General features: G+C 43.0%; 1 protein-coding gene across 4 annotated transcripts in view; it reads right to left on the bottom strand.

Annotated features, from left to right (window-relative positions):
• Nucleotides 1–327: 327 nt before the first annotated feature.
• dcc (DCC netrin 1 receptor) overlaps nucleotides 328–27056 on the bottom strand; it is a 301630-nt gene continuing 274901 nt past the window's right edge. For all 4 annotated transcript variants that reach the window (XM_061747156.1, XM_061747157.1, XM_061747158.1 and 1 more), the window contains exons 28-29: nucleotides 19693–19841; nucleotides 328–8933 (exon numbers count right to left, since the gene is read on the bottom strand). In XM_061747156.1, the coding sequence (XP_061603140.1) occupies nucleotides 8844–8933; nucleotides 19693–19841 (239 nt within the window). In that variant the 3' untranslated portion in view covers nucleotides 328–8843. The remainder of the gene's footprint in view (nucleotides 8934–19692; nucleotides 19842–27056) is intronic.

Raw genomic sequence — 27056 nt, 5'->3', positions numbered from 1 at the left:
GTCCGCAATAGATGAACCGTGATATGGCGAGAGAACACTGTAAATGTAAAAATACATACTCAATCAAGTAAAGGGCAGATACCTGAAAAGTCTACTTAACGACAGCAATGATTTTTGGGGGGTAATCTGTTACTTCCTACCACCGATTATTTGAACCTTTCCGCCCATTTCGGTGGTCGGCGAGTGTTTTGTGTTGGGGAGCGCGATGGTTTTGTGGTTCTTCGAGTGTTCACGCCTCTGCGTAGACCAGTGTTGTGATTCACACAGGATGAAAAATCAGTGTTGCTTTTTGTATCAAAACTTTGTTTATTAAACAAAAGAACACACCATTGAAATAACATTTCTATAAAAGGTACCGTGGAACTGTTCTACAGTGATTTATAAAACCTGTACACAACATTGTGGATGGAAATGTCCCTCGATTTGACCTGAAACATCACTATCGCCTCTCTTGGTCCTTCAAATAGAGAAAAACACCCCAAAATATTGCAGCGAGCAAGTTATAATGAATCTATGATTCAACTTTTCCAAAGGATGAAGTGAAACTATTTATTGGAAGATGCCCATTTGCTAGCTTCTCTGTTGAATACTGATGTTGTGGATGAAATGAAATAATTGGCTGTGTGTGAGGGCGATAAGGGCAGTTTTAATTTGGACCCTTCACCTTAGTGGAGTCCAAATCTTTTTTTTCCCAAGGTTGTATTCAGACACAATTACTTTCTTCTTGCTATCACTGCACTGAATCTGTCTGTTCAAGGACACGCACACCAAAATCAGAACCTGTTCAGAGTCTATCTCCAGCCAACTTGACTTTGCAAATGTTTTTACTACTTTGTAACTTGTCCCCTATGTTATGCTCAATGTTTCCTACATAAGGTTAAAGTGCCAAAAGTTCATGAAATTTAGTTTTCCTTTGAGAACTTGATTAGGAAATCCGTAAACCTGTCTATATAAGACCTTAGAGCTCACAGTGCATGTCAGCGAAAATGAGAATCATGAGGTCAAAGGAACTGCCTGAAGAGCTCAGAGACGGAATTGTGGCAAGGCATAGATCTGGCCAAGGTTACAAAAAAAATTTCCTAAGAGCACAGTGGCCTCCATAATCCTGAAATGGAAGACGTTTGGGACGACCGGAACCCTTCCTAGAGCTGGCCCTCCGGCCAAACTGAGCAATCGGGGGAGAAGAGCCTCGGTGGGAGAGGTCAAGAAGAACCCAAAGATCACTCTGGCTGAGCTCCAGAGATGGAGAGAAAGTTCTAGAAAATCAAGTATCACTGCAGCCCTGCTCTATGGCAGAGTGGCCCGACGGAAGCCCCTCCTGATTTTAGCAAATGGCTGCAACATAACACAGAATGAAACATTTAAGGGGATCTGAATACTTTCGTACCCACTGTATATATGTATATATATATATTAGTCTTTACACCGATTTTATTGGGCTGATCGGTATCGGCCGATATTTTATGCTGATCGGCTTTGTTATAATTCGCCGATCCGATCAATGACGTCATTGATCGGCTCCGCAAAAGACATTTGCTCCGCGTCGCCGCGTGCACAGAAAATTTGAATCCAAAAGCTAGTTTCTTTTTAGCCTTGTCACGTGTCTTTTGATGTAGTACTGTAAATATCTGACCGCCAATGGAGTTATTTAAAAAAAACATGTCGGCGGTGTGGGACAGCCAACACGTAATGCCCGGATCAGACTACAAGACAAATTTGCTTTTTCAGAATTGCACTGTCAGACTATTGCAATAAAATCTTGTATTCTGATACCAACGCATCCCGTTTTTTTTTACGATCATGGGGCTTTATCTTGTCAGCTCAAATGCGACAGGATACCATCGTTACCGTGGCGACGACAACAAGAGTGTAGTGCGCCGACTTTGTATTATAGGGACAAAATGGGGGAAAACGTGTTCGGGACCGGAGAGGACGTTCGTTCAAGGCTTGCTTGAGGTATGTTCACGTACTTTTAATAAGATACGCCTCACAAGCAGGGAACAAAAACGTTATGTAGCTTAGCAAGCTAGTGCTAGCACGAACGGTTGGACGTAAACATGCCGCCGTTCTGTCGGATCATGCTCGAAAGTTTCGGTGTGGGTAAGTTAGCACCCATTATTTCTGTCATGTAATGTTGGTTTGACCTGACTGATTAGAATTAGGTGATTTCCAACCTTTATGAAGAGAAGGAACATGTTATATATATATATATATATGTTCTCCCCGTGCCTGCGTGGCTTTTCTCCGGGCACTCCCGTTTCCTCCCACATCCCCAAAACATGCACGCGAGGTTAATTAACGACTCTAAATTGCCCGTAGGTGTGACTGTGAGTGCGAATGGTTGTTTGTTTCTATGTGCCCTGCGATTGGCTGGCGACCAGTTCAGGGTGGACCCCGCCTCCTGCCCGATGACAGCTGGGATAGGCTCCAGCACGCCCGCGACCCGCGTGAGGAGAAGCGGCTCACAAAATGGATGGATGGATGGATGGATACACACACACACACGCACACACACATAAAAAAAAACCCTAGAACAAAAACAACATTGGATTTCAGTTAAAATATGTCAACATTGTTCAATTTATACCGTGTGATTCTTAAGTACAGTAGGTTATTTTTTTGCGCTGACTTTCAGCGTCATTTATGAGATTATTGTTTCAGTTTGTATCGGTGAAAAGCAGGATCAAAGGATTTCATTACATTGGGGGAAAGACAAAAACATACACAATAAAGAAAACAAACTAAGAAACCACAAAAAATATATAGGCAACAGCTGCCTCGTAAAGTATTTTCCCCTGGTATAAAATATTAGATGAGGTACTCAATGTGAGTGACAAAACATCACTTAAGGAGTCACATTGGTTGGGCTATGTCAGTATTATCCATAGTTTATTGTTATACAGGATGACTGCATAGATGTGAACCTCCAACTACACAGTTTAGACTGAAAGAAACATAAAAAGGTGGTGACTGTGTATGCTCAGAAGGGACCACTATGGTGGGAAACCGTTGGTCTCAAATTGAAAATGCATATTGTTTGGAATATCAGACACATTTGAAGGCAATAAACAGAAATCAACAATACTCCAATGCGCATCTTTTGTTCTTCTTCTTTACTAAACAAAATGCACGTTTGCAGAAATGTCACATGGTTATAAATAAACATTTTAATGATCACTCATAATAAAGTAAATGATACAAATAATAACATTAATAATATATTAAATTTGATTATAAAAAGTTACTGCTACTCTAGTGGCGCTATACACAGTAAAAAAAACACACAAAAAAATCAGCGGGAGTCTGTAATGTACTTCTGCTGCAGCAACATGTATCTCTCTAGTCAAATACAGCAATGGGAGTCAATCTTCATATCTGACTGAAAAAGGGGAAGCCTTCATGACATGTCATGAAACAGAAAGGAGTTCCATATCAGCAACGCAGAAAAAAAAAACAATGCTTCAATTCCTAAAACAAGTGTACTGGATCTTATGATTTTGTCATTAAGAATTACAATTTATGGGCCATTTTTTTTAAAAATATATATATTCCAGTTCTGTTTTATGTCTGCCATCACTACAGCTAGTTCTCATCCAATCAATGAAAACGTCTAAACTCACTGGGCCTTTCCTAATCCTAACTTGTCTTCCCTTTGGACTACGTTCACTTCCATGGAAACCATCTGACAGACTTTACAGTTGAAACATCATTCAGTGCGGCTTCTATTATTGTCAAAATATCGCCTACAGTATGTTCCTATTGTTCTGTGCTTCAAAGGTGAGAGATAATTCTCTTTTATTTGTCACAAAAGCTATAAAATCTGTAACTGAAACAAAATATCTTGTAAAAGTGGTGTTCCCCCCCCCCCCTCCTTAAAAGCAAGACAAATGTACTCGTTGAAATGCTCCAGTTCGACTAACCTGCTTGTGTTTACAATCCTAAAAAAAACAAAAACAACAACAGGTGAACTTTGCAAGCTGGCTGTGGGTTAAATCAGCAGTTGGTAACATTAAAGCGTTCCCGAAAATTGTCATCATTTGAGAAGGGTTCCTTTTGTCACAGGGTTCAATATCTGACACATTTGAGTTGAGCCGACACATGATGGCGTATGTAACAATTGAGGTTTAAACTACGAAAGACATCAATTTAAGACATCGGTGTCGTAAAAAGACTACAATCTCGGGGGTTCCACTGGTCCAGCGCCAAAAAATGAAAATCAATCCGATGTACAAAAAAGCCGGCTGCTTTTGCTGCATTGTTATCAGAGCTTGAACACTGTATGTCTGAGCATCTTGTCAAATAATAGCAGAAAGAGGGAACGGGCACGTCCCATAGCTTTCTTTGTTGATGAAGCAAGGCATGGACTGTGCCGCTGTGGTTCTCAAAGTGTGGTACGCGTACCACCAATGGGACGCAGGCTCCCTCTAGTTGTACGCAAGAGAATCAATCATCTTGAAAACTGTGCATATTGTTACAGTGGCTTTATTTTAAAAAAAAGAATCAAATCCAGAACAGTCCACCTCATTTGTAGTTAACCTTTAAGGACAATACATTTGCATTTAATATTTTTGAAATTTTTGAACAAAATACTTGAACAAGTATTTTTTTGGAGGAGGCGCACACGTTTGCGAACCACAGCATTCTGGCAACGTTTGTTAGTGGGTGAATAATGTCATGTTGTTGGCTTCTGGATTTAACAAGCACTAAGATTGTCTACCTAATTTCGGAGGAGATCATATGACCAACAATGGCTACCGGACGCGCTTGTGTTGGGACCTATTTGCCGGCGTAAGAGTGGAGATCCCGCGCCATCCGGCCACACCCGGGCTCGAACCCAGGCCGCCACCAAGTTGAGCGTACCGACCGCTGAGCTATTTGCCCGGCCCACTAGCTTCGTGGGCAGGTCCGAGGAGTGAGGTTTTACGAACGTACAGCCGCACCGCAATCTGGCATACGTTTACGCTGGCATATAATCTGAAACAATATATTTAAATTTACAGTAGTTTGTCTTTTCTCACAAAAATTGTTGAACCGACATTTCTATTTTATGTAATCACATATTGTGTACGACAACCGTGGATATGTATGTATACAGAACATTACATATTTGGTGGCAATGTCCAAAGGTTTATAACCTGGTGACAAAATTTTGCAAGCAAGCACTCGGCACGCTGATTTTTTCAGCAATGAACACCGGATGCCATCTGACACGAAATTTAACAACTGAATTGTAACCAAATAATGAAATCAGAAATCTACCCGAACCTTTCTCAGACCTAAACGAGGAGACGTATCTTTGTTTAACATCCCTATAATTGTTTTTATTGTTAAAATGCTATTTTCCCGTAATGCTGCCAAGCTGTCAGACTGTAGAGGAGGAGGACGGCTCGGAGGAGAATGTAAGCGCTTAGCTAGCTCACAGTGGATTCATCTCCCCGAGCAGGTTGATGAGTTTGATCCCCACACTGCCAGCGTGCCTGCCCTCTCTAACCTTTCATCCCTGCATCCATTCTGCAGAGATGTTACCTTTCTATCGCCTCTGTCCCTTGGACCTTTCCCTGCCGCTGTTATGGCCCAGCGAGCGTGAGCTTGAGTCATAATGTTCGCAACGTCTTTATATTGAATTCGCCGTCTCGTTCCTCTGTGGCTTGCTCACACATGCGAGCCGCCTCGGAATATCAATGCAGGCGGCGCCTCTGCCTGAGCGCGCTCAGTCTCCCGCAGGATTCTCCGTTTTCATCACGCTGAGATAAAAGTCTGTAAATTACAATATGGAGAATAGGGTGACACAGTCAAATATGGAGCATACTGATGGCTTGTTTTCTTCACCTCACTTGATTAATGTACAAGCCCAATTCCAATGAAGTTGGGACGTTGTGTTAAACATAAATAAAAACTGAATACAATGATTTGCAACTCATGTTCAACCTATATTTCATTGAATACACTACAAAGACAAGTCATGTTCAAACAGATAAACTTGATTGTTTTTAGCAAATAATCATTAACTGAGAATTTTATGGCTGCAACACGTTCCAAAAAAGCTGGGACAGGTGGCAAAAAAGACGGAGAAAGTTGAAGAATGCTCATCAAACACCTGGTTGGAACATCCCACAGGTGAACAGGCTCATTGGGAACAGGTGGGCGCCATGATTGGGTAGAAAAGGAGCTTCCCTGAATTCATTCACAAGCAAAGATGGGGCGAGGTTCACCTCTTTGTGAACAACTGTGTGAGAAAATAGTCCAACAGTTTAAGGTCAATGTTCCTCAACGTACAATTGCAAGGAATTTAGGGATTTCATCATCTACAGTCCATAATATCATCAAAAGGATATCACCACATGGCCTCAGGAACACTTCAGAAAACCAATGTCAGTAAATACAGTTCGGTGCTACATCCGTAAGTGCAACTTGAAACTCTACTATGCAAAGCAAAAGCCATTTATCAACAACACCCAGAAACGCCGCCGGCTTCTCTGGGCCCGAGCTCATCTAAGATGGACTGATGCAAAGTGGAAAAGTGTTCCGTGGTCCACATTTCAAATTGTTTTTGGAAATTGTGGATGTCGTGTTAAAGAGGAAAAGAACCATTTGGACGCAAAGTTCAAAAGCCAGCATCTGTGATGGTATGGGGCTGTGTTAGTGCCAATGGCATGGGTAACTTACACATCTGTGAAGGCACCATTAATGCTGAAAGGTACATACAGGTTTTGGAGAAACATATGCTGCCATCCAAGCGATGTCTTTTTCACGGACGCCCCTGCTTATTGCAGCAAGACAATGCCAAGCCACATTATGCACGTGTTTGAACAGCGTGGCTTCGTAGTAAAAGAGTGCGGGTACTGGACTCTGGTCTCCCATTGCAAATGGGTGGCGCATTATGAAGCGTAAAATACGACAACGGAGACGCCAGACTGTCGAACAGCTGAAGCTGTACATCAAGCATGCATGGGAAATAATTCCACCTACAGAGATTCAACAATTAGTGTCCTCAGTTCCCAAACATTTATTGAATGTGAAAAGGTGATGTAACACAGTGGTCAACATGAGCCTGTCCCAGCTTTTTTGGAATGTGTTGCAGCCATCAAATTTTAAGTTCATGATTATTTGCTAAAAACAATCAAGTTGATCAGTTTGAACATGAAATATCTTGTCTTTGTAGTGTATTCAATTCAATATAGGTCGAAAATGATTTACAAATCATTGTGTTCTGTTTTAATTTATGTTTAACACAACGTCCAAACTTTATTGGAATTGGGGTTGTATGACTTTAAGTTGAAAGAGCTTTTTTTTTTTCTTCCTGAAGATCTGCACACAATGAAAAGAATATCCTTCTTCCCAAAGGCCTCAATCACACACACGAGCTCCCCCCAAAAATGTAACCCTCAAAGATGATTTGATGTTTTGAAAAATAGCAGAATTTTAACGATTGCTGCAAAAATTCGCTCCCAATGCTTTTCTTGCAGAAGTTCCCAAATGAATCTTCCCTGTGGCAACACTGAACAAAAAGCCAGGCTCTGGTAATGACCCCTTTAATTGGACACATTTCCTTTCCTGCTGTCAATACAAAGCAGTTTAAAGGACATAAAGGCTGATGGGCTCTGCTCTCCTTTCCTGGCTGACCTTATGTATTAAAGGTCACACTGAAACCAAAATACTCCAAGTGTCATTACAACGCTTGCATTCAAATTAAAAATGGCACCAACAATTGTCCTTATTAGCTTCTTTGTACTATTCGTTCTCATGCTGCTTCATGGCTAATATGCTGTTGAACTGTGTCAAACAGAACAGAAACTGTGCATTATTTCGTGTTTCTACTCATATTTCTTATTTTCTATCAAAAGCTGGCCCCCTCTGAGGTAAACTAAAATTGAAGCTGTGACCATGTGGGCACTCAAGACTGAACGGGGTACAATGTTTGCTAATGCATTTCAAAAGAAATAGGAATTCATTAAGAACATACCCACTGAATATGTACTGAAAAACAAGTAAAAAGTAAAAAAATAAACAGCTCTAATATTCACACTCATCTCTATTGTTTGGAATAAACCTTAGGCCCAATCACCACATACCATTCAGAACCACTTTTGTACAATTTCTTCCATCGCAAATGGGTTTTACTGTGTTTCAGCAACGGCCAGTACAAAACTGTCAGTGAAAATACCAGCCTTGAATGTGGAAAGGAAGGCTGCCATGAGCCTGCCTCTTGGTTTGGTCAGATGAAACCAAGACTGAAGGAAAACAGCCCAAGAATGTCAGAGGACTTCCAACAGGAAAACTAAAAAGCCCGAAAAGCAGAAAGTTTGGGTGAAAGAGAATGTCTATTTCACACTGAATGTTCTGTGTGGCAAACCATATTCACATTGTGTAAATGCGGTGTGTGTTTGAAATAGTAAAAAAAATAAATACAAAAATGCTCCCGGCGGCAATCATGAAAAGTAATTGAGGTACAGTCACAGTAACTGAGTTCCAGGAAACTCAGCGGAGGAGAATAATGAGGAGCTAATGAATACCGCAGAAAGAGTAAAGATCTTTCAATTGTGTCTTGTTTTCTGCGAAAATCCTTTCCCCCTGTTTCATTAAGTCAAGGTGGTAGGCATTGGGTTTTCCTAGTTTTTTAGTTTCCAGAGGAGTTTGAACCCATTCAGGAAGCCCCTCCCCCATTGTCTTGTTCCTGGAGTTGACGATGTGTGATGTGGTTTCATCCAGTACAAACGCAGGTCTGAGTCCCCCAGTGGCATCTTCAAACTCAGATCGTGCAGCTGTTTGTGAACACACTGCCAGTGACATCAAAGACCGAAGACGGGTTTCTGCTCTGGGGCTGAGGGCTTAGGAGGACGGGTTTAGAAAGCAGAGCCAGTAATGGCGTTGAGCTGCTTCATCAGCCCTTCTAAACTAGCCATCTGCTCTGAAAGGTCGTCCTGCTCATACACCTGAAAAATAGAACAGAAAAAAAGATTACTACATGACTATATGACGCAACCTGTCATACTATGCTTAAGTCTCATTTGTTTAGTGAACAGCCACACCATTGAGTTGAGGTGTTTTCTTCTATTGAATGCAATTATTTCAACCTGTAGTATGCCTTTGCAGTCCAAACATATGTCAATGAATGGGTTCTTCTGAAGTGTGCCGCCATTTGAGTATTGTACTGTGATTGGCCACTCAAGCAATAATATTGCTTAACATTTCCATCAAAGACTTTCATCCACCAACTTCAATGCCAAAGCCGCAACGCAACGCGCTGTAGTTACGCCACACGCCGCACCGGATTTATGCCAGTCACAAAAATAGAGCCTTAAGCCTGACAGGTTGAACTAGTCCACGAGTCTCGTGGACTAGTTGACGCATGGAATTCACCACTGTTATAGCTTGAAGTTCATTTGTTGCCGATCACATGTTTTGGCATCAACAACAAAGACACCTCGCTGAAATCCAAAGGTGGTGGGTTTGTGCCGCAAACTAGCACCAGTGCGTCGGGAAATATTTGACCAAAAAAGGAGACTGGTAGCACGGTCACTTGCAAATTATGCAAGTTTTAGTACAACCCCAATTCCAATCAAGTTGGGACGTTGCGTTAAACCTAAATAAAAACATACATACAATTTCTAAGTTCATGATTATTTGTTAAAAACAAAGTTGATCAGTTTGAACATTAAATCTCTTCTCTTTGTAGTGTATTTGAACATGATTTGAGAATCATTGTATTCTGTTTTTATTCTGTGTTTAACACAACATCCCAACTTCTTTGGAATTGTATATAATAAATGCATGCTCATCTGAAAAGGCATCCGCTAACGCTATCTGACAAAATGTCTTCAATCCTCACGTCGGCCGTCAGCAAATTCACCAAACGCCCTCCTGGAATAGTGAAAAGACAGACGAGCCCTAGATGATGAAACCAAAGTGGTGGTCGATCGATAACCTCTTTATTGTAAAAATGAGCGGTTAATGTCGCCGCAGAAAACATCCAACTGACTATTTCTCAACGTCAGCCTTCATCCCACAGACACACGCTCACAATCCCGTTCCACCCTCGACTCACTCAAAAATCACAGACACGGTCATGGTCTCACAGTCTCAGACCTTACTGTATAGAACTTTGAAAACAATCTACAAACACAACTGCAGGTTTGCTACAATACATTATTGCAAAGCATTGCTCCTGTATTTTTGTTTAAATTATATACTATTATTATAAACTCTAGCAAGTAGCTACTCTGCAGCAGTGTGAGATTCATTGGTGCTAGAGTTTTACAATTTCCGCCTGTCTGCAAGGCAATGAAGATGTCCGAATGTGATTGGATGAGTGAGGCGGTGAATTTGATTGGATGAACAAGTCGGGGTGTGGGGCCTGTGTGTGAGCGAACTTCTGTTTGTGGGCGTGCCTAGCGAGTTGATAAAAAAATCCATCCATCCATCCAGCGTTAGCATTTCGCCTTTGCCGAAATAATCTTTCCACCTCACAGGCACAGTTTATCAAGATGCTGATTAGACAGCATGATTATTGCACAAGTGTGCATAAGGCTGCCTACAATAAAAGGCCACTCCAAAAGTTCTGTGAAGTTCTACTGGATAGAGGAGTATGCATAGTTCATAAAATTAGTCAGTATCTGGTGTGACCACCATTTCCTTCCTGCAGTGCAACACATAGAGTCGATCAGGTTGTTGATTGTGGCCTGTGGAAAATTGGTCCACTCCTCTTCAATGGCTGTGTGAAGTTGCTGTGAGAAGATTGGCAGGAACTGCAACGCGCTGTAGTATACGCGAGTCCAAAACATCCCAAATATGAATTTGTGACTTCCAGTCCAGTGTGTATGCTGGCCAAGCAAGAACTGGGATGTTTTCAGCTTCTGGGAATTGACTACAAATCCTTCCAACACGGGGCTGTGTTTTAACATTCCGCAACATGAGGTGGTGTCTGTGCATGAATAGCACATAAATGGGCCTCAGGATCATGGTATCTATGTGTATTCAAAATGCCATCAGGTGTTTGATGTCCATAACATACAGCTGTCCATGCCATAACCCCACTGCCACCAATGACCACTCGATCCACGACGCTGACATCAGCAAACTTCTCACCCACACGATGCCATGCAAGCGGTTTCCCATCTGCCTTGTAGAACTGAGAATAGGACCCCTCTCTAATGTGGCAGACACCATCGAATGCTGGTGGCTGGGCAATCTTGGAGGCGAAGATCTTGGATGTGGCAGTGCGGGGCTGGTGTGGGTACACAAGGTCTTCTGTTGTACTGACATTCCTCTGAAATGCCTTTGGAGACGGCTTATGGTAAAGAAATGAACATTCAATTCATGTGTAAAAGCTCTGCTGGACATTCCTGCAGTCAGTTTGTAAGAGTTCCGCTCCCTCCAAACTTGTGACATCTGTGGCATTGTGCTGTCTGATAAAACTGCAGAGTGGCCTTTTATTGCAGGCAGCCTAAGGCACACCTATGCAGTGACCATGCTGTCTAATCAGCATCTTGATCTGCCAAACCTGTGAGGTGGATGTATTATCTCGGCAAAGGAGAAATGCTCATGAACACATTTAGGGAGATTTGTGAACAATATCTGAGAGAAATGGCCCTTTTGTGTACATAGAAAAATCTTTTGAAGGTATTCCCTGATCTACCATACTTGCATGACCAAAGATGAACAGGACAGACTAAAAACCAAATATAACAAAACAAAAACAAAAAAGTGCTGACTTCATCTTGTGCAATGACAGATGCTAGGGCTACTTTGGACACTTTTGGCCAAATAGGGGTGGAGGACTTTAAATACTTATACTGAATACTCTGCTAGGATGAAGGGCAAAGTTTCTAAGACAGTGGTGAGGCCAGCCATGATGTACGGATTAGAGACAGTGGCACTGAAGAGACGACAGGAAGCAGAGCTGGAGGTGGCGGAAATGAAGATGGCAGGTTGGATAGGATTAGAAATTAGCTAATCAGAGGGATGGCCAAGGTTCGATGTTTTGGAGACAAAGTTTTAGAGAGCAGACTTTGATGGTTTGGATACGTCCCGAGGAGAAATAAGGAGTATATTGGTCGAAGGATGATGAGGATGGAGCTGGCAGGCAAGAGAGCTAGAGGAAGACCAAAGAGAAGGTTGATAGATTAAGTGAGGGAAGACATGAGGGCAGTTGGTGTTCGAGAGGAGGATGCAGGAGATAGGTTTAAATGGAAAACGATGGCACGGTGTGGCGACCCGTAATGGGACAAGCCGAAAGGGAAAGAAGAAGAAGTGCATGTAGAAATGTTGGTGTCAGAATCTGTGACTACGTCTGCTGGTGTTGCTATTTTAGCATTGTGAATGGCCAAGAGGTGCTTGAGAGCCAAAACATTTTTTTTTTCCAAGCAGACAGAGCTGTTTATTTATTTAAAACGCTGTTGTCTGTATGAAGGTCTTTTTTTAGCCACCAAGTCTAGCACTATACAAGTTTTTGAAATTATCTGTGCAGCTGTGGACAAAGTGGATTTCTACCTGTACCTTCTACGTAATTTATGTCTTCTGGTTGTGGACATCTTTCAGCAACAGAGCAACACACATCACTGTTACTGTGAGAGCATGGCAAAACAAAATCAATTTCAGGACGGAGTGAACCTGCTATCTGTTAAAATGGCGATCGGCAGAGAAAGAGTGAGGAAATGAATGTATCCCACTCACTCACAGCGTCTTGTGAAAATTCAATTTAATAGGCCATTGTCCTCTTTCTTGTCCAAGTAAACACTCATTGGATGACACCTTTCCTCACAGTTTCTGCCCAGACTTTCTTTGCTGTTTGAAACGAAACTCACCAGACCTCGTAAATGTATACTGTTAATCTATCACAATGGTTATTCCGTCTCTATCAATTTTTGTCAAAGTTGTGTTTTTGTTGCCTCGTGGGGCAGTGTTGTACTTTACGCTGCCCTTATAAATAAATTAAATGAAAGGTGACTTCATGCTGACAATGATGGATGTTCAATAACCACAAAGGCTTAAATAAACCAATGGGGCTTTGAAAGAAGGATTTACAAAAAACATTCCGAAATACCAGTGGATGTGTTAAATCATCGACACAATAGCAATCATATCAATGTCTGCAAAACCACAGGAGGATACAACACACTGTGTGGCAACTTCCTCTTCAAACCTCTCAATGTTCTATGGTCTCTTGGTAATAAAGTGTCAGATTAGGGTATAGAAATTGTCAACTCTGAGTGGGCTGGTTTAAAACCCCCCCCATCAGTGTGTGTGTGTATGTGTGTGTATATATAATTGTGTGACAGGCAAGTGCTAATCTCTTAACACAGCATTGTAAGAGTGTAGTCGTCGTGCTGAATCTGTCCTTCCAGGAAAGAAAGGAATGATCAGTTGTCTTATCTGATATTGCCTAACCAATGTTTCACAGAATTAATGAAAGACATGTTGAAAGTGCAAAAGCCCTTCAAATCACATTATACTGAACTCGCAGTTAAATGCTCAGTGAACAGGTCCTTCATTATACAGCACTGATCTTGAAACAATGTCCCGAGAAGAAACATTCGTGTAGGTACAATGTCAAAAGCCTCCACATCACTTCAGATTTCTCCGTATTAAAATATGACATTGAAAGGAAGAACATTGTGAATGTTGTAATATGTTTAGTTTTTGAAAATTATTTTTACTTAGTTTAGTTGAACAAATGACTATCCTTGACTTCTGATTTCAAAACTAGTTACCCATCAATTTGTTGTGCTGAGTTCTGAGGACCCGGGTTCAATCCCCGGCCCCGCCTGTGTGGAGTTTGCATGTTCTCCCCGTGCCTGCGTGGCTTTTCTCCGGGCACTCCGGTTTCCTCCCACATCCCAAAAACATGCATTCATTGGAGACTCTAAATTGCCCGTAGGTGTGACTATGAGTGCAAATGGTTGTTTGTTTGTATGTGCCCTGCGATTGGCTGGCAACCAGTTCGGGGTGTACCCCGCCTCCTGCCCGATGACAGCTGGGATAGGCTCCAGCACACCCGCGACCCGAGTGAGGAGAAGCGGCTCAGAAAATGGATGGATGGATGGATGGATGGATGGTTCCACAGTCATAACAGCCCTCTGAGGGAAACCGTAACTACAATGTGGCCCGTAACAAAAATGAGTTTGATACCCCTGCCGCAATCAGTGCTGTACTTGGGCATACTTGACACATAAAGTCTAGATTTTTTTGACTGTGAGCAATCATACGCTACATTGACGAATGATACACATCTGTTATTAGGAACACAGTTGGAAGATCTGGGCTTAAAGTTGATACACTTGGTCTTGCACAAGCGTATACATGGGCACCCAACCTTGGATTTTATCAGTGCAATGATTCTTCCCGGCAGTTATTAATGAGAACTACTTTCTCGTCCAATTGGAAAAAGCAGAACAACTGAAAATAATCCACCAATGCAGGAAAGCTGCAATCATGCATTCTTTTACAATGAGAGTAAATGTGGTGAAGCTCAAATGAGTGCATGGCAGTGTGAGTGTGGGCCAAAGCACAGTAACTGGCCTCGTGTGAGTTTGCTTCTCGTATGCCCTGTTTTTTTTTGTCTTGTTGAGAAATGTTGGAGTTTGGTCATCTATAAATACATTTCAAATCAAAGGAAGTGAATGCACTAACGTTTGTATGTTGCATGCCGAGGTTTTGTTTAATTATGCTCTAAAGCTTCGGTAACCTTTGATTAGTGCGTGTGAATAAATGTTGACAACGGTGACCAAGTATGCTGACATTGGCAAGCACGGGATGCAAGCAAGCGCCGGTCACAATCCGCAACCCTATTGGTTGATGTCAAAGTGCGCTGTCGGGGCGTTGTCATTGATACTGTATGTCACACTACAAGAAAGATATCCCAAAAAATCAAACTTTTTTTAAACTTTTCCTTTTGGTGTCATAGGGCCAAATCCTTGGTCGTAGATTATGTTACACTACAAGAAGTTTTGTCGTTCCCGACAATATATGTCGGACCCGTTGTGCCAGAAATCGCCCGTGATAGCTAATCGGGCCAGTATCGGGGCTCAAATCCTGTAGTCTGTAGTCAATCTAGGCAATAGATTCATGTTGGATCAGCTTTCAAACGGTCTCTGCCTCAGGAAAGGTTACCACCACTTCCATTCATACACACAGTCTGCCAACCCAGAGACACCGTCCCCGATGTCCACGCGATGTTGCAGAGGCGTGTTAACAAGGACAGGCCTACAACATCCAGAGCCTTGAGGAACTCCGGGCAAATCTCATCCACCCCCGGGGCCTTGCCACCGAGGAGCTTTTTAACCAACTCGGTGACCTCAACCCCAGAGATAGGAGAGCCCGCCTCAGAGAACCCAGACTCTGCTCTCTCATGGGAACATGTGTCGGTGGAATTGAGGAGGTCTTCGAAGTATTCTCCCCACCGGCTCACAACGTCCCGAGTCGAGGTCAGCAGCATCCGGAAGTCTTTCTCTATGGCCTCACCGAACTCCTCCCATGCCCGAGTTTTTGCTTCAGCGACCACCAAAGCTGCATTCCGCTTGGCCAGCCGGTACCCATCAGCTGCCTCAGTAGTCCCACAGGCCAAAAAGGCCCGATAGGACTCCTCCTTCAGCTTGACGGCATCCCTCACCGTTGGTGTCCACCAACGGGTTCGGGGATTGCTGCCACATTCCTCCCAATCATGCCCTTCCAGGTCACACTGTCATTGCCCACGTGAGCATTGAAGTCCCCCAGCAGAACGATGTAGTCCCCAGCGTGAGTGCTCTCCGGCACCCCCTCCAAGGACTCCAAAAAGGCTGGGTACTCTGACCTGCTGTTTGGTGCATAGGCACAAATGACAGTCAGGACCCGTCGCCCCACCCGAAGGCGGAGGGAGGCTACCCTCTCGTCCACCGGGGTGAACCCCAACGTACGTGCGCCGAGCCGGGGAGCAATAAGTATACCCACACCTGCTCGACGCCTCTCACCGTGGGCAACTCCAGAGTGGAAGAGAGTCCAACCCCTCTCAAGAGGACTGGCACCAGAGCCCAAGCTGTGCGTGGAGGCGAGTCCGACTATATCTATTCGGAACTTCTCAACCTCACACACCAGCTCGGGCTCCTTCCATGCCAGAGAGGTGACATTCCACGTCCCTAGAGCCAGCTTCTGTAGCCGGGGATCGGATCGCCATGGGCCCAAAGAAAGACAGCAGTGCTACAAGCAGAAAAGAAAAAAGGCAAGTGGTGCGAACCACAGTGGATTTAAGGAAGGAGATAATCGTCAAGTTTGAAGTAGGAATTAAAATAGGAATTTACTGTATTCGGAGGTTGGGAACGGAATGAACTCGTTTACATTATTTCCTATGGCAAAAAATGTTCCGGAGGTCGAACAAATTGGACTTCGAACACTTCACAAGAACGAATTATGTTCGAATTCCGAGGTTTCGCTGTAGCAGTGATTATTATGTGTTTCGACAGATCAACTGATCGACTTTGATTTTCAATAAATATCCATTAAAATACTAAAACAAAAAAAAAACACAGCAGCATCTTAAAAAGCTAAGATTGCATTATTTTAGACTCCAAAAAGCAGGCGCTAAATTGCACGTGCTATATTGTGCATGCTATTGGCAACAGGTGTAAAAGTGGGAGACTGCTGTATTTTAAAGAGGATTTATAGTTTTCATCATGGAACATTTGGGACGGCACTGCAAGCGCAAAATTAAGATTGAAGTGATGGAAGATGCGAACAAACATTAACGAGTTAGAAAATGTTTTTCTTTCATGCCGATCATTTTGGCAAGCCAGCAACCACATAAAAACCAATGTTCTGTTTGTTTGAAGTTGTACATAGTGTGTGTTCCCATCCCGTATGTGTCGCACTGCGTTGAAAATTTGGGGCCGGAGACCCAGAAACTTGGTATGGGAGAGGCCAACACCAATTGACCCAGAAATGATCCAGACAGTTGAAAAGACTTTTCTGTGATGAAATGACTTTTGGACAGTGACTGTTTGCAAGTCATTACATTGCCGGCTATACCGTACGATATATGTCATTTCATTTTGTGTTTTTTTTCCCTCTGAAAATCAGTGTTGCATAACAGTATGGCAAATTATTATCAGGATGAGCTGGAGACCACCCCAGCTGACTTTCGGCGAAAGGCAGAAGACACCCTGGACTGGTTGCCAGTCAATCACAGGGCACACATAGAGAAGGACAAGCATTTACACTCACATTCTCACCGTCACTGGGTGGGAAGTCAACGCACGGTGCCCGCACGGGAGTGAGAGCGAATCACGACACCATCAGCGACTTCCTGCGCACGAATCGATTCAAATCCACGCTCTCTTTGTGGGAGCTCGTGTGCGCTTCGCAGTTTGCCATCACTTTTCCCAACTCAGGGCTCAGCGTGCAAGTGTCCCTGCCGCCGACCAAGTCGCCATGGTAACAAAATCTGTCCTCACCGTTGGCCCAGCAGTATGTGGAGCAGGCATGGCAGTTGCACACTTGCATGAAACAGCGCCACCCTGTTAAGTTTGCTCGACATATTTACTCCTTGAGGTATTTTTAACGAAAATATGAAGACATCCTTAAATTGTTGTTTTATTACATTATTTGCCTGTCCAAATGATGGATTATGTAAGTCCAGTATTTCTTTTCATTTTACTTGCAGGAGATTCAATACACACCATATGTGAATTTGACCCTCCATTTTCAGACTGAGAGCTCATGTCGTCTCCCGCCGCTGTTATACAATGTCCACTTTTGATGCTTATAATAGCTGCTATAACAAAGCTATCAAAATCCAGTTACCTTTTGATCTCTGTTGTTGACCCATAACTCGTCATCGATTGGACAAAACGCCCCTTCGTATTGTCTCTGATAGCTCTAATTGCCTGCTGACCTGGATTCACGCTCCGTAACCCAGCAGTACAGCAATTTCAAATCTAGGTCTAAGGTGTAAACCAAATGGTCACATTTTTGTCGTTGTTCTATCTTTCAGGATTTTTGTTTTGTTTATTAACATTCTCTTCTAAAGACACTCTCTCTGGGGCTTTATGCATGTCAACGTTCACATTGCATCTGACAGTGTCACGTAAATCACGATGAAATAGATGTACATGGATATATCTCAGAGGTTGTTTACATCCTGTTACGAGATTTCTCTCTTCCTCCTCATGACACATCCGTAAACCAAATTGATGGCTAGTATTAATGGGTGGGACCCAATTATATCCTGAAATTCCCATTCCATAATTTGCAGCGTTACAAAAGAGTAAGCGCATGATGAAAGTGCCAATGTGCATTATGACTCCGCTCTGCGTGTGTCGCAGTCGGCGCAGAGCTGGCTTTGACGGGAAAAGACGAGATCAATTGCACAGATGTGGGAAAGGACCTGCTGACCTTTAACACTGCCTCTGTCTCCCCTAAACGCGCAACGCATTTCCTGTTTCGACTTCGACTGCTTCTCACTTCCACTTTCTTCACCTTTTCCTCCTCTTCCTCACTCTTATCTGTCCCTCTCAGAGTCCCTCCACTCCTGTTGTCATGGCTACACATTCATCCTGTCTTCTTTCCCTCCATCCTGTCTTCCACCTCCCACTCTCTTTGTTTCTATACTTTCCACTCTTCCCTTTTTTTTTTTTTATCAGTTTCTGTCCTCTCATCTTTGTCGTCATGGCAACCACCGGTCTTATTCTATTGTCATCGAGTAGATATGAATATTTAACAAGTTTCGACATCCAGCGCCCCTTTCCTTCATCTTGTCATTTTCTCTTTACTTAACCTCTTCTCTCCCTCCTTTCCTTCTCTTTATCTTTTTCCTCACCGAAATATCTTCATACTCAACCCACTGCTCCATTTCCCCCCCCCCCCCCCCCCGTGCACGATGTACATTCCTACTGAACAGTGGCGGGCTGTGCTTCAGTGAGGACCCTCCCGAGTTAATTGACATCGTAATACCGTCAATATTAAAATGCACTATAACAGTATGAAACTGTGTTACATAAATAATCTGGAGCAGTTCAGAATGACTATTTATCTAATAATAATAATGATATACTTCTATAGAGCGTAAATACTTCATACTCACTAGATGCTGATTATCATATGAATTATATATTAAATTCATATTAAATGTATTCATGCGAGCAGATAGCTACAGACGTGGTTTGCTCTGACCAACCAATTAGAGGGTGGAAAAATCCTGATGTTCTGGTAAAGCAGCCAGCGGTCTGCAACTGCGAGGATGAATTTGACCCCGACACCGCTCATTCCGAATGCCCTGGGCAGATTACACTGACGTGGGAGCATAAACTGGACAAAAAAAATCCACACGTACTGGAAGCAGTGCAGCCAAAGAAAACGCTATACAGGTCAAACGAAGAGATTAGGCTGTTCAGAATAAAAAAACGAGACAACAAATCTACGAATTTAGCCTCTAAATGTAGGTCAGTTCTTCAGATAGCAGAAAAAGCCTCGCTACCCTTGCTTGTCAGCCACTCTTATTGAATTTCTCTCCCTCGGTCCCCTCAGTCCCTTCCTCTTTTTTTGGCTCTTCTCAAGGGTTCTCCACTTGAGTTCCAATCCTTTGTATTCCTCAATTCATGTTCATCGAGCCTTCTACTTTTCTCCTTCCCCCTCACTACCTCCCTTTTGCCAATATCAAGCGAGAATTCCTCTCCGCACTCAGGGCCAATCGTCAGCATTTACAGCATCGCTTTGGTCTTGACTTACGTTGGCAGCAGAATCCTCTGTGGGTTTTGTTCCTCCTTCCTCCGGTATGTCGGGCGCTGTCGGAACTGAGACGGGAAGCAGAGGGGATCGAGCCTTACCAGCCTGACCCAGAGAAGCCGTCTTCACCTGAGGCTTTGGGAGACTCGCGGCTGTGTAAAAAGAGAAGATATGGGATTTCAAAACACCACCCAGCCAACACACAAACTATGTAATTGTTGACTTTTGGGATGTTTAGGTGTGCATTTTTTTCTGTTGACTAAAACAACAAAAAAGAAAGTTGCTTGAGCACGTTCCAGAGACGAGTATTAAATGCAATGTGGGAACAAAAATATCCCTCTTGAGTTTAGAAACAGACTGATGAGTCAAATTAGGACGCTACTCAAACAAATAAAAGGAACAACACAATAATTACCATAGTGTAATGAAATCATTCTCCTGCCCTATTCCAGTTAAGAAACAATAACTATTTTCTCATAAATGTGACAGATGCAACCCCTATGAAGGTTGTCGGTGGTGGCCACATACACACATCGCTCTTTCTCGCCCTTTTGGCTGATATCTGGTGAGTTATTTGTCCTGTGCCTTCAGTCTGGACTGTGCGTAAGGTGCTCAGGTAGTGCAAGAAATAACGTCACTAATTGAATTCCATTTTCTCGGTAGTGTTGTGGGAATCTTTTCGCTTTGAGTAAGACAAGCTAAGCACTATATCATTGCGCTGCTCAGCAACTTCGTGCCACTCGTTATTTCGGGTACAATCTCCTCTCTGCTGTTGAACGCTCGTGTCCCTGAACGTTATCAGCAGGGTCGGTTTGATTTGATTCCACATAACTGATATTGATTGATCTAAATGACAGGTTCATACGCGACTAAGTGGACCATCAAACAAGAAACGGAAGTTCGAGCTCTGCAGTAATTTGTGTGACCGACTAACCATCGACCGATTCATCCGTGAAGGAAAATTGATGCGACACAGGGAAAAAAAAAAAATACAAAAAAATACAAATCCAACAACAGAAATAACAAATAGATTGGCAATCTAACAAAGCATAACTTGATGATGGACATCCAACTTCTCTGTGTTCCCTAACATCAGCAGGAGAGTGAAAAAAGAATCATAATCATTTGAATAAATGTATCTTGAATAGAAATATATCTTTTTTTAATTCTACCATGAGACTATTGTAGCATTATTTGTAATAACCCATGGTTCCATGATTAAATAAATGACAGACACAGTTAGTTATATTATCTTTTATGAAAAATAAATGGGAGATGATACCGAAGTAATTGTGGCACATCCCTATTGCTCATTGACTGTTTTAGTCAAAAGTCTCAAAATGGTTTCATTTTCATGGCAAAATACTGTTTAAACAATGTATGATGCATATGCATTGTCTTATGGCATCTCTCGAAATGCGACAATGAACGGCTGTAAACATGCCAAGCAGAAACTAATTACTCGCACACTCAACAAAACTGCTTTACCAAACGTCTGCCTGTGTGTCGGCCGAATTTATGCCGACACTTCCTCTGCGTCGCCGTCCAAAAGGTACTTTATTTGTAGCCTTGTTGCATTTTTGTGACGCCGTACTGCAACTATCTGACAGGCAATAAGTTTTTTTATCTTCAATCTTGTCGGTGAAAAAACGTGGGAGTTTTTCGAGGTGTCTCATACAGACAACAAGAAATCCATTTGCAATCTGTGCAAAACAGAAACTAAATGTTTCAACACAACACATTTGATCAGGCACTTAAATAACGTACACAAGGAGGAGTACGAGCGGATCAAGCAACGTGGGATGGAAAAGAAGCTAACAGCCAAACGGATGCTAACGCAAACAACGCTGGACAACACGCATCCGTATAGCCGGACAGTAAAAAGGTTGTGATGTGATGGAGTTAATTGTGCTGGCTGACCTCCCTTTTAATGCTGTGGAGAACACCGCATTTCAAAGGTTGCTAGCACAATTTGATCCACGCTACGTCCTCTCGGGGCACACGTACTGTGGCGAGACCGGTCGAAAAGAGCTACACCGGGAGGTGCACGCGTATGTAGCCGGCCTCCTGAAAGAAGACAGTCCTTCGCTTAGCTTCACCACAGACATTTGCTCATCGGACGTTAGCCCCATGTCACTTCTGAGTTTGACGGCGGGGTGGGTGGATGCCAAATTCAAACTCCGAACAGCGGTCCTACATGCTCAGGAATCCCGCGGCTCCCACACCGCTGCAGCGTTAGTGAGGAAATACGACAACATGCTCCAAACGTGGCAGATTCCGAGAGAGAATCTGTTCATGTCGTACTTCGGGACAACGCTACAAACATGGCAAAAGCCATGCGAGAAGGGTTACCGACTTTGCCATGCATGGCCCACACGCTTCAGCTAGCTGTCCGTGACGCATTACTGGCGCAACGAATGATTAACGGACATTCTCGCTACCGACAGACGCATTGTCGGCCACTTCAAACACTCTCCTCAAGCGTACTGTGCATTTCGTACTGGGCGTCAAAATGTTCGAGCAAGAAGTGACCGCCCGCTGGCACAGCAGCTACGACATGCTCAAAAGCCTGCTGGAGCAAAGACGCGCATTGGCTGCTTTTGGAGCTGAGCATGACATTCCTGCTTCCTTCAATTCCAACCAGTGGGGTCTGATAGAAGACATCTTAAAAATTCTGGAACCATTTGAGGAGCTCTCGAGGGCAATAAGCTCATCCACCGCATCTGCCTCCGATGTGATCCCATCCGTGATGGCCTTAAAACGGTTCCTGAGCAGAAATGCCCCATCAGATCATGGTGTGAGGACCACAATAGCAGAACTGCTTCGAGCTGTAACCCAAACATTCGGTGGGATTGAAGATGATCCCCTCTACAGTTCGGCTACTCTATTAGACCCAAAAACATTTAGCTTAAAATAATCTCCATCGTACAGTGAACGTATGTTAATAAAACAATTATAATTCAGATGCGCCTAATACCCTGATTTGAATAGCGAATGTATGTTCTGTTCATAAAAAGTATTTGACCAACCTTATATATTTGTTTCCTTTTACACAGTAAAATACTGTCGGTTTTACTCGGTTTTAGTGTACGCATGAAATCAAATGGACCATTAGGTTAGTCTACTAAGTAATTTTAAAAGAACACATTTTCAATTGAATTAATGTGATTTTTTCTTTGGTTTTTTTAAATCGGTACAGGATCCATGCTATTCTGCAGAGCTCAAGGCACACACACGGAGGCTGCTTTTAGATCTGCCGTGTGTACAATTAGCCCCTGATGTAGCACAAGGACCTGTAGCCAACAACAGCTGAGAAGCTGCCACAGGCTGGTTTCTTGTCATCGATGCTGGGTGAGATCATACAAGAACAAAGGCCAGAGCAGGTGACCCCAGCAGTGTCAGGTAAAAATCTACCAGTCAGAGCCAGTCATCCGTCGGGATGCCGACTCACTGGCTTACCGGAGATCCGATCAGGATCGCTTTTCTGCCCTTGCCCCTGCTGCAAGAGCTTACCAGTCTGCACCATGTGCAAGTGTGGACAGTGAGCGTCTACTCAGCACCGCCTCCGACATCCTGGATGAACGAAGAAGCGGGCTTTCGGCCAGCAAAGTTCAGATGCTCATCGTTGTTAGAAAGAATCTGCCATTGATCTTAAACTCGGCATAGTATTGTTGCAAGTTTAAACCCCTTTCCTAATTGAAATGAATTTGTTTTGCCTGGTGGCCATTGTTTACATTCTATTTAGTACATGTACTGTACTAACTAGCTGCTATTTATTTTATGTATTTGTTCGAAAAATAAATATTGCCTAAATGGCTTATTTTCACTTGACCTGGGTGTGGTTGTTTATTTTAGAGCTATTCATTATTCTGGTGTAGCGTTACTGCTCTTTATTTGCGGCAGTCTGACTGTTCATTTCATGGAGTTTTGTCTGAATGTTCTGAGGCAGTGTTACAAATACTGCCCTAATTTGCACATTTCTGAATGTTTGAGGGGCAACATTACTGCCTTCTGAATCTGCCATTCAGGTCAAGTGAAAATAAGCCATTTAGGCAATATTTATTTTTCGAACAAATACATAAAATAAATAGCAGCTAGTTAGTACAGTACATGTACTAAATAGAATGTAAACAATGGCCACCAGGCAAAACAAATTCATTTCAATTACTGCACTAGTGTGACTGTTTGCATTACAGTATTTGTTATGAAGTAATTTAATTACAATAAAGCTATTTAATTACAGTAAGTTTGCACCCATTGTTTCTGTCTCAAGTAATGTTGGTTTGACCGGACTGAATTGTAAACTTAAATCTGTATCCCTTTTATGCCGGAACCGTTTTACCGTGTCACAGTGGAGTTTTTAAGCTTCCGCTGTGGTTTTATAATTGTTTGTTGTTGAGAATCAGACTTGATAAGTCGAACAGAACAAAGTTTCTAGTAGGGAGAGGGAAACAGGGACAAAACACAAAGCACTAATTGTAAATAGGATAAGAGTAGTAAATCATTACATTATCTACAACAATGAAACATTAAATATGAGTGTTGCATGGGGCTGTAGTCCTACACCCTGTGAGGGAAGGACAGGACAAGATAGAACAGGACAAGGACAAGAGAAGAAGCATGCAGGACAAGGGTCGTGAACCCGGCTAAACAACTGAAGTGTGGTGCCATTCATTATGTAAATTATAAAAGTCTACAAGAGTATAAGTGAGGGGACACACAAGCGATTTGCATATTCATGAGTTATTTGTTGCAGTATTTGTCCTAGGGGTGTGTGCCTGCGGATACATGCAAGTGAATTTACATGCACAAAGACTGATACAAGTGTCCTGTAATTGCTGTGGCCACACCGAGGCGCCCCGACAACCGGCCACCCAGTGGGGGCCGCAGGGACCCAATACCACCCCCCCCGGCCAACCACCCCACCTTACCCACCGCCCCACACGCCCCCCCCCCCGAACCCCTTGCTTTAAAAACTTGAAATGTTCTTACTAACATTTATACAATACCACATGCATATTCTATCACTGACCGAGATTGTTTACGAGCATATTGATAACCACAAAGTTAAGAGAATATTGGCTTATTCCTTCATGTGCGTGGATGGTGTAAGAAAGAGCCTACATCTTAAAGCCCTTCTCTAAATTGCTGCTCAGTGCTTTGGAGGAGGATTTACAACATACATCAGCAATAATTAGTTTGGGCAAGTGCTGTTAACATGGCGGATACATTTTCAAAATCCGAAAAGACCAAGCCATAGTTCGGCAACACGGGAGAGAGCCCATTATCATCACTTTTAGGTGAGTGTCAATGAATGGTGGAAATGAGCTATTTGCGGTCAGGCTCCATTCCTATCCCCCGCGAATAGCGGGAATCCACTATATAGCGATTATTTCTCCCGCCCCTAACATCCATCCACCTATCTACCAGCTTACTCAGCTGTTACCATGCAATGCCACAATCATTCCTCCTTTTTCCAGAACACAATTTCAGAACTTGTCCGAGCAGGTGCATCACCACTGCTAACTACAGCTTCCTAAAAATCAATCGAGACGACATTCTGAAGCCTGCAACAAATCCTGCTTGTGTCAAATTTAGATATTCAGAGAGCAAGAAGGGGAGTCTGACAAAATAAACAATGCAAATCAAAAACATCAAACAAAAACCCCAAACGGTTGTGATTTCTTTCTTCTTTTTCTGATAACCTGCGCAGCCCCCTGATGGCTGAACTGAATTTAAACTCCTACTGTCAACCAAATTCATGAACCTGAACCCACCTGAAGTTGTCCAGGAAATAAAGGCTATTTATCACAGCAGCAAAAGAAGCACTTATCGGGCTGCTTCTCAATAACAACACCGATTCCCCATTCTAAATACAAGTTCCCCACTTTATTTCATCAGCTAACAGTAATTACTGTTAAACATGCGGACTGATAAGCATTGGACCCTTAAGTCCAAGTAGTGATCAACTGAACACATAAATCTGCAGGGCATAATTATATTTATCGAGAGTACAATTTCATGAAGACCGCTTGGAAACAACAGCATCACTGATTGCGTAGTGGTACATTCACCTGACTTTGGTGCTAGAAGTGCAGGTTGAATTCCTAGTCAGTGATGGCGTGAATGTGATAGTCAACAGTTGTCTGTCTCCATATGTGCCCTGCGGCTGACTGGCGACCAGTCCAGGGTGTAGTCAGTCTTTCACCAGTAGTCAGCTGACTTTACTTTGTGAAGCGGTAGAGCAAATAAATGAATGAATGGACCAACAGCACTGGCGATGTCTTATATTTCATGCGATTTTGAAAGGGGACCAGAAAAGTGCTTTGGCCTCTATGATGGAGAGTGCAGTACTGTGTACTTCGTGCATTTTGAATGACACACTTCTGTTTTCCATGTTACTTTTTCAGTGAGTGTTCAACACTGGCATTTTTATTGTTAGACCAACCGTTGTCGAGTAAAAAGCACAAAGTTCCAGCCTGACAGGACAGCATTTGTGATGCAACGTGTGGTCAAATTCACATCTCCAAAACAATGGTTGGATTGCAATTGCTCGCCATTTTAGATGGTTGTGTTTTTGCCAGCTGAGATGTCACAAAGAGCTTTAGCAATGTATTTCTTAGAATGTGTTGTGAGTTCCCCCATTGGCCCAAATACACAGATGGAGAGATGCTGCCGTTCTGATGAACTTATTACTCATGATTTCCCTAAGCTTTGTGCGATCATTTTCACACGACCGTGTCATTCGCCCGTGTAGCGTTCACGCTTGAGATGAAGTGAACCAAACCGCATTAGAGTTAACTTGCTAGGGCACCAAGACTGCCTTTTCAAACGGTCTGTTTGTTTTGCATGCATTGGATTTGGGTTAGCATTCACACTTGTCACACAGTCCGTTCCAATCAAAGAAGAACTTCAGGTTAAGTTTGAAAATAACATTGTAAATCATTTGCGATGATGAAACAGAGGCCTGGATGAAATTTGGTAAGAACTATCATACTAAAGTATATTGTTGATTCACAGAAACTTGGATTCATTGTTTGGCTTTATTCATAGCACAGTGTGCAATTTCAACCAGGCAAGCATACTGTAACAATATAAATACATAATAAATAACTGCTTGTGGTGGCATGGTGGCCGACAGGTTAACACATCTGCCTCACAGTTCTGAGGACCCGGGTTCAAATCCGGCCTTGCCTGTGTGGAGTTTGCATGTTCTGCCCGGGCCTGCGTGGGTTTTCTCCGGGTACTCCGCTTTACTCTAGACTTTACACCGATTTTACCGGGCAGCATATGTTTCTCCAAAACCTGTACGTACCTTTCAGCATTAATGGTGCCTTGACAGATGTGTAAGTTACCCATGCCATTGG

Source organism: Phyllopteryx taeniolatus, chromosome 15, assembly GCF_024500385.1.
Source record: "Phyllopteryx taeniolatus isolate TA_2022b chromosome 15, UOR_Ptae_1.2, whole genome shotgun sequence".
In the NCBI taxonomy this organism is placed as follows: Eukaryota; Metazoa; Chordata; class Actinopteri; order Syngnathiformes; family Syngnathidae; genus Phyllopteryx; species Phyllopteryx taeniolatus.
This window is presented reverse-complemented; position numbering and strand designations above follow the sequence as displayed.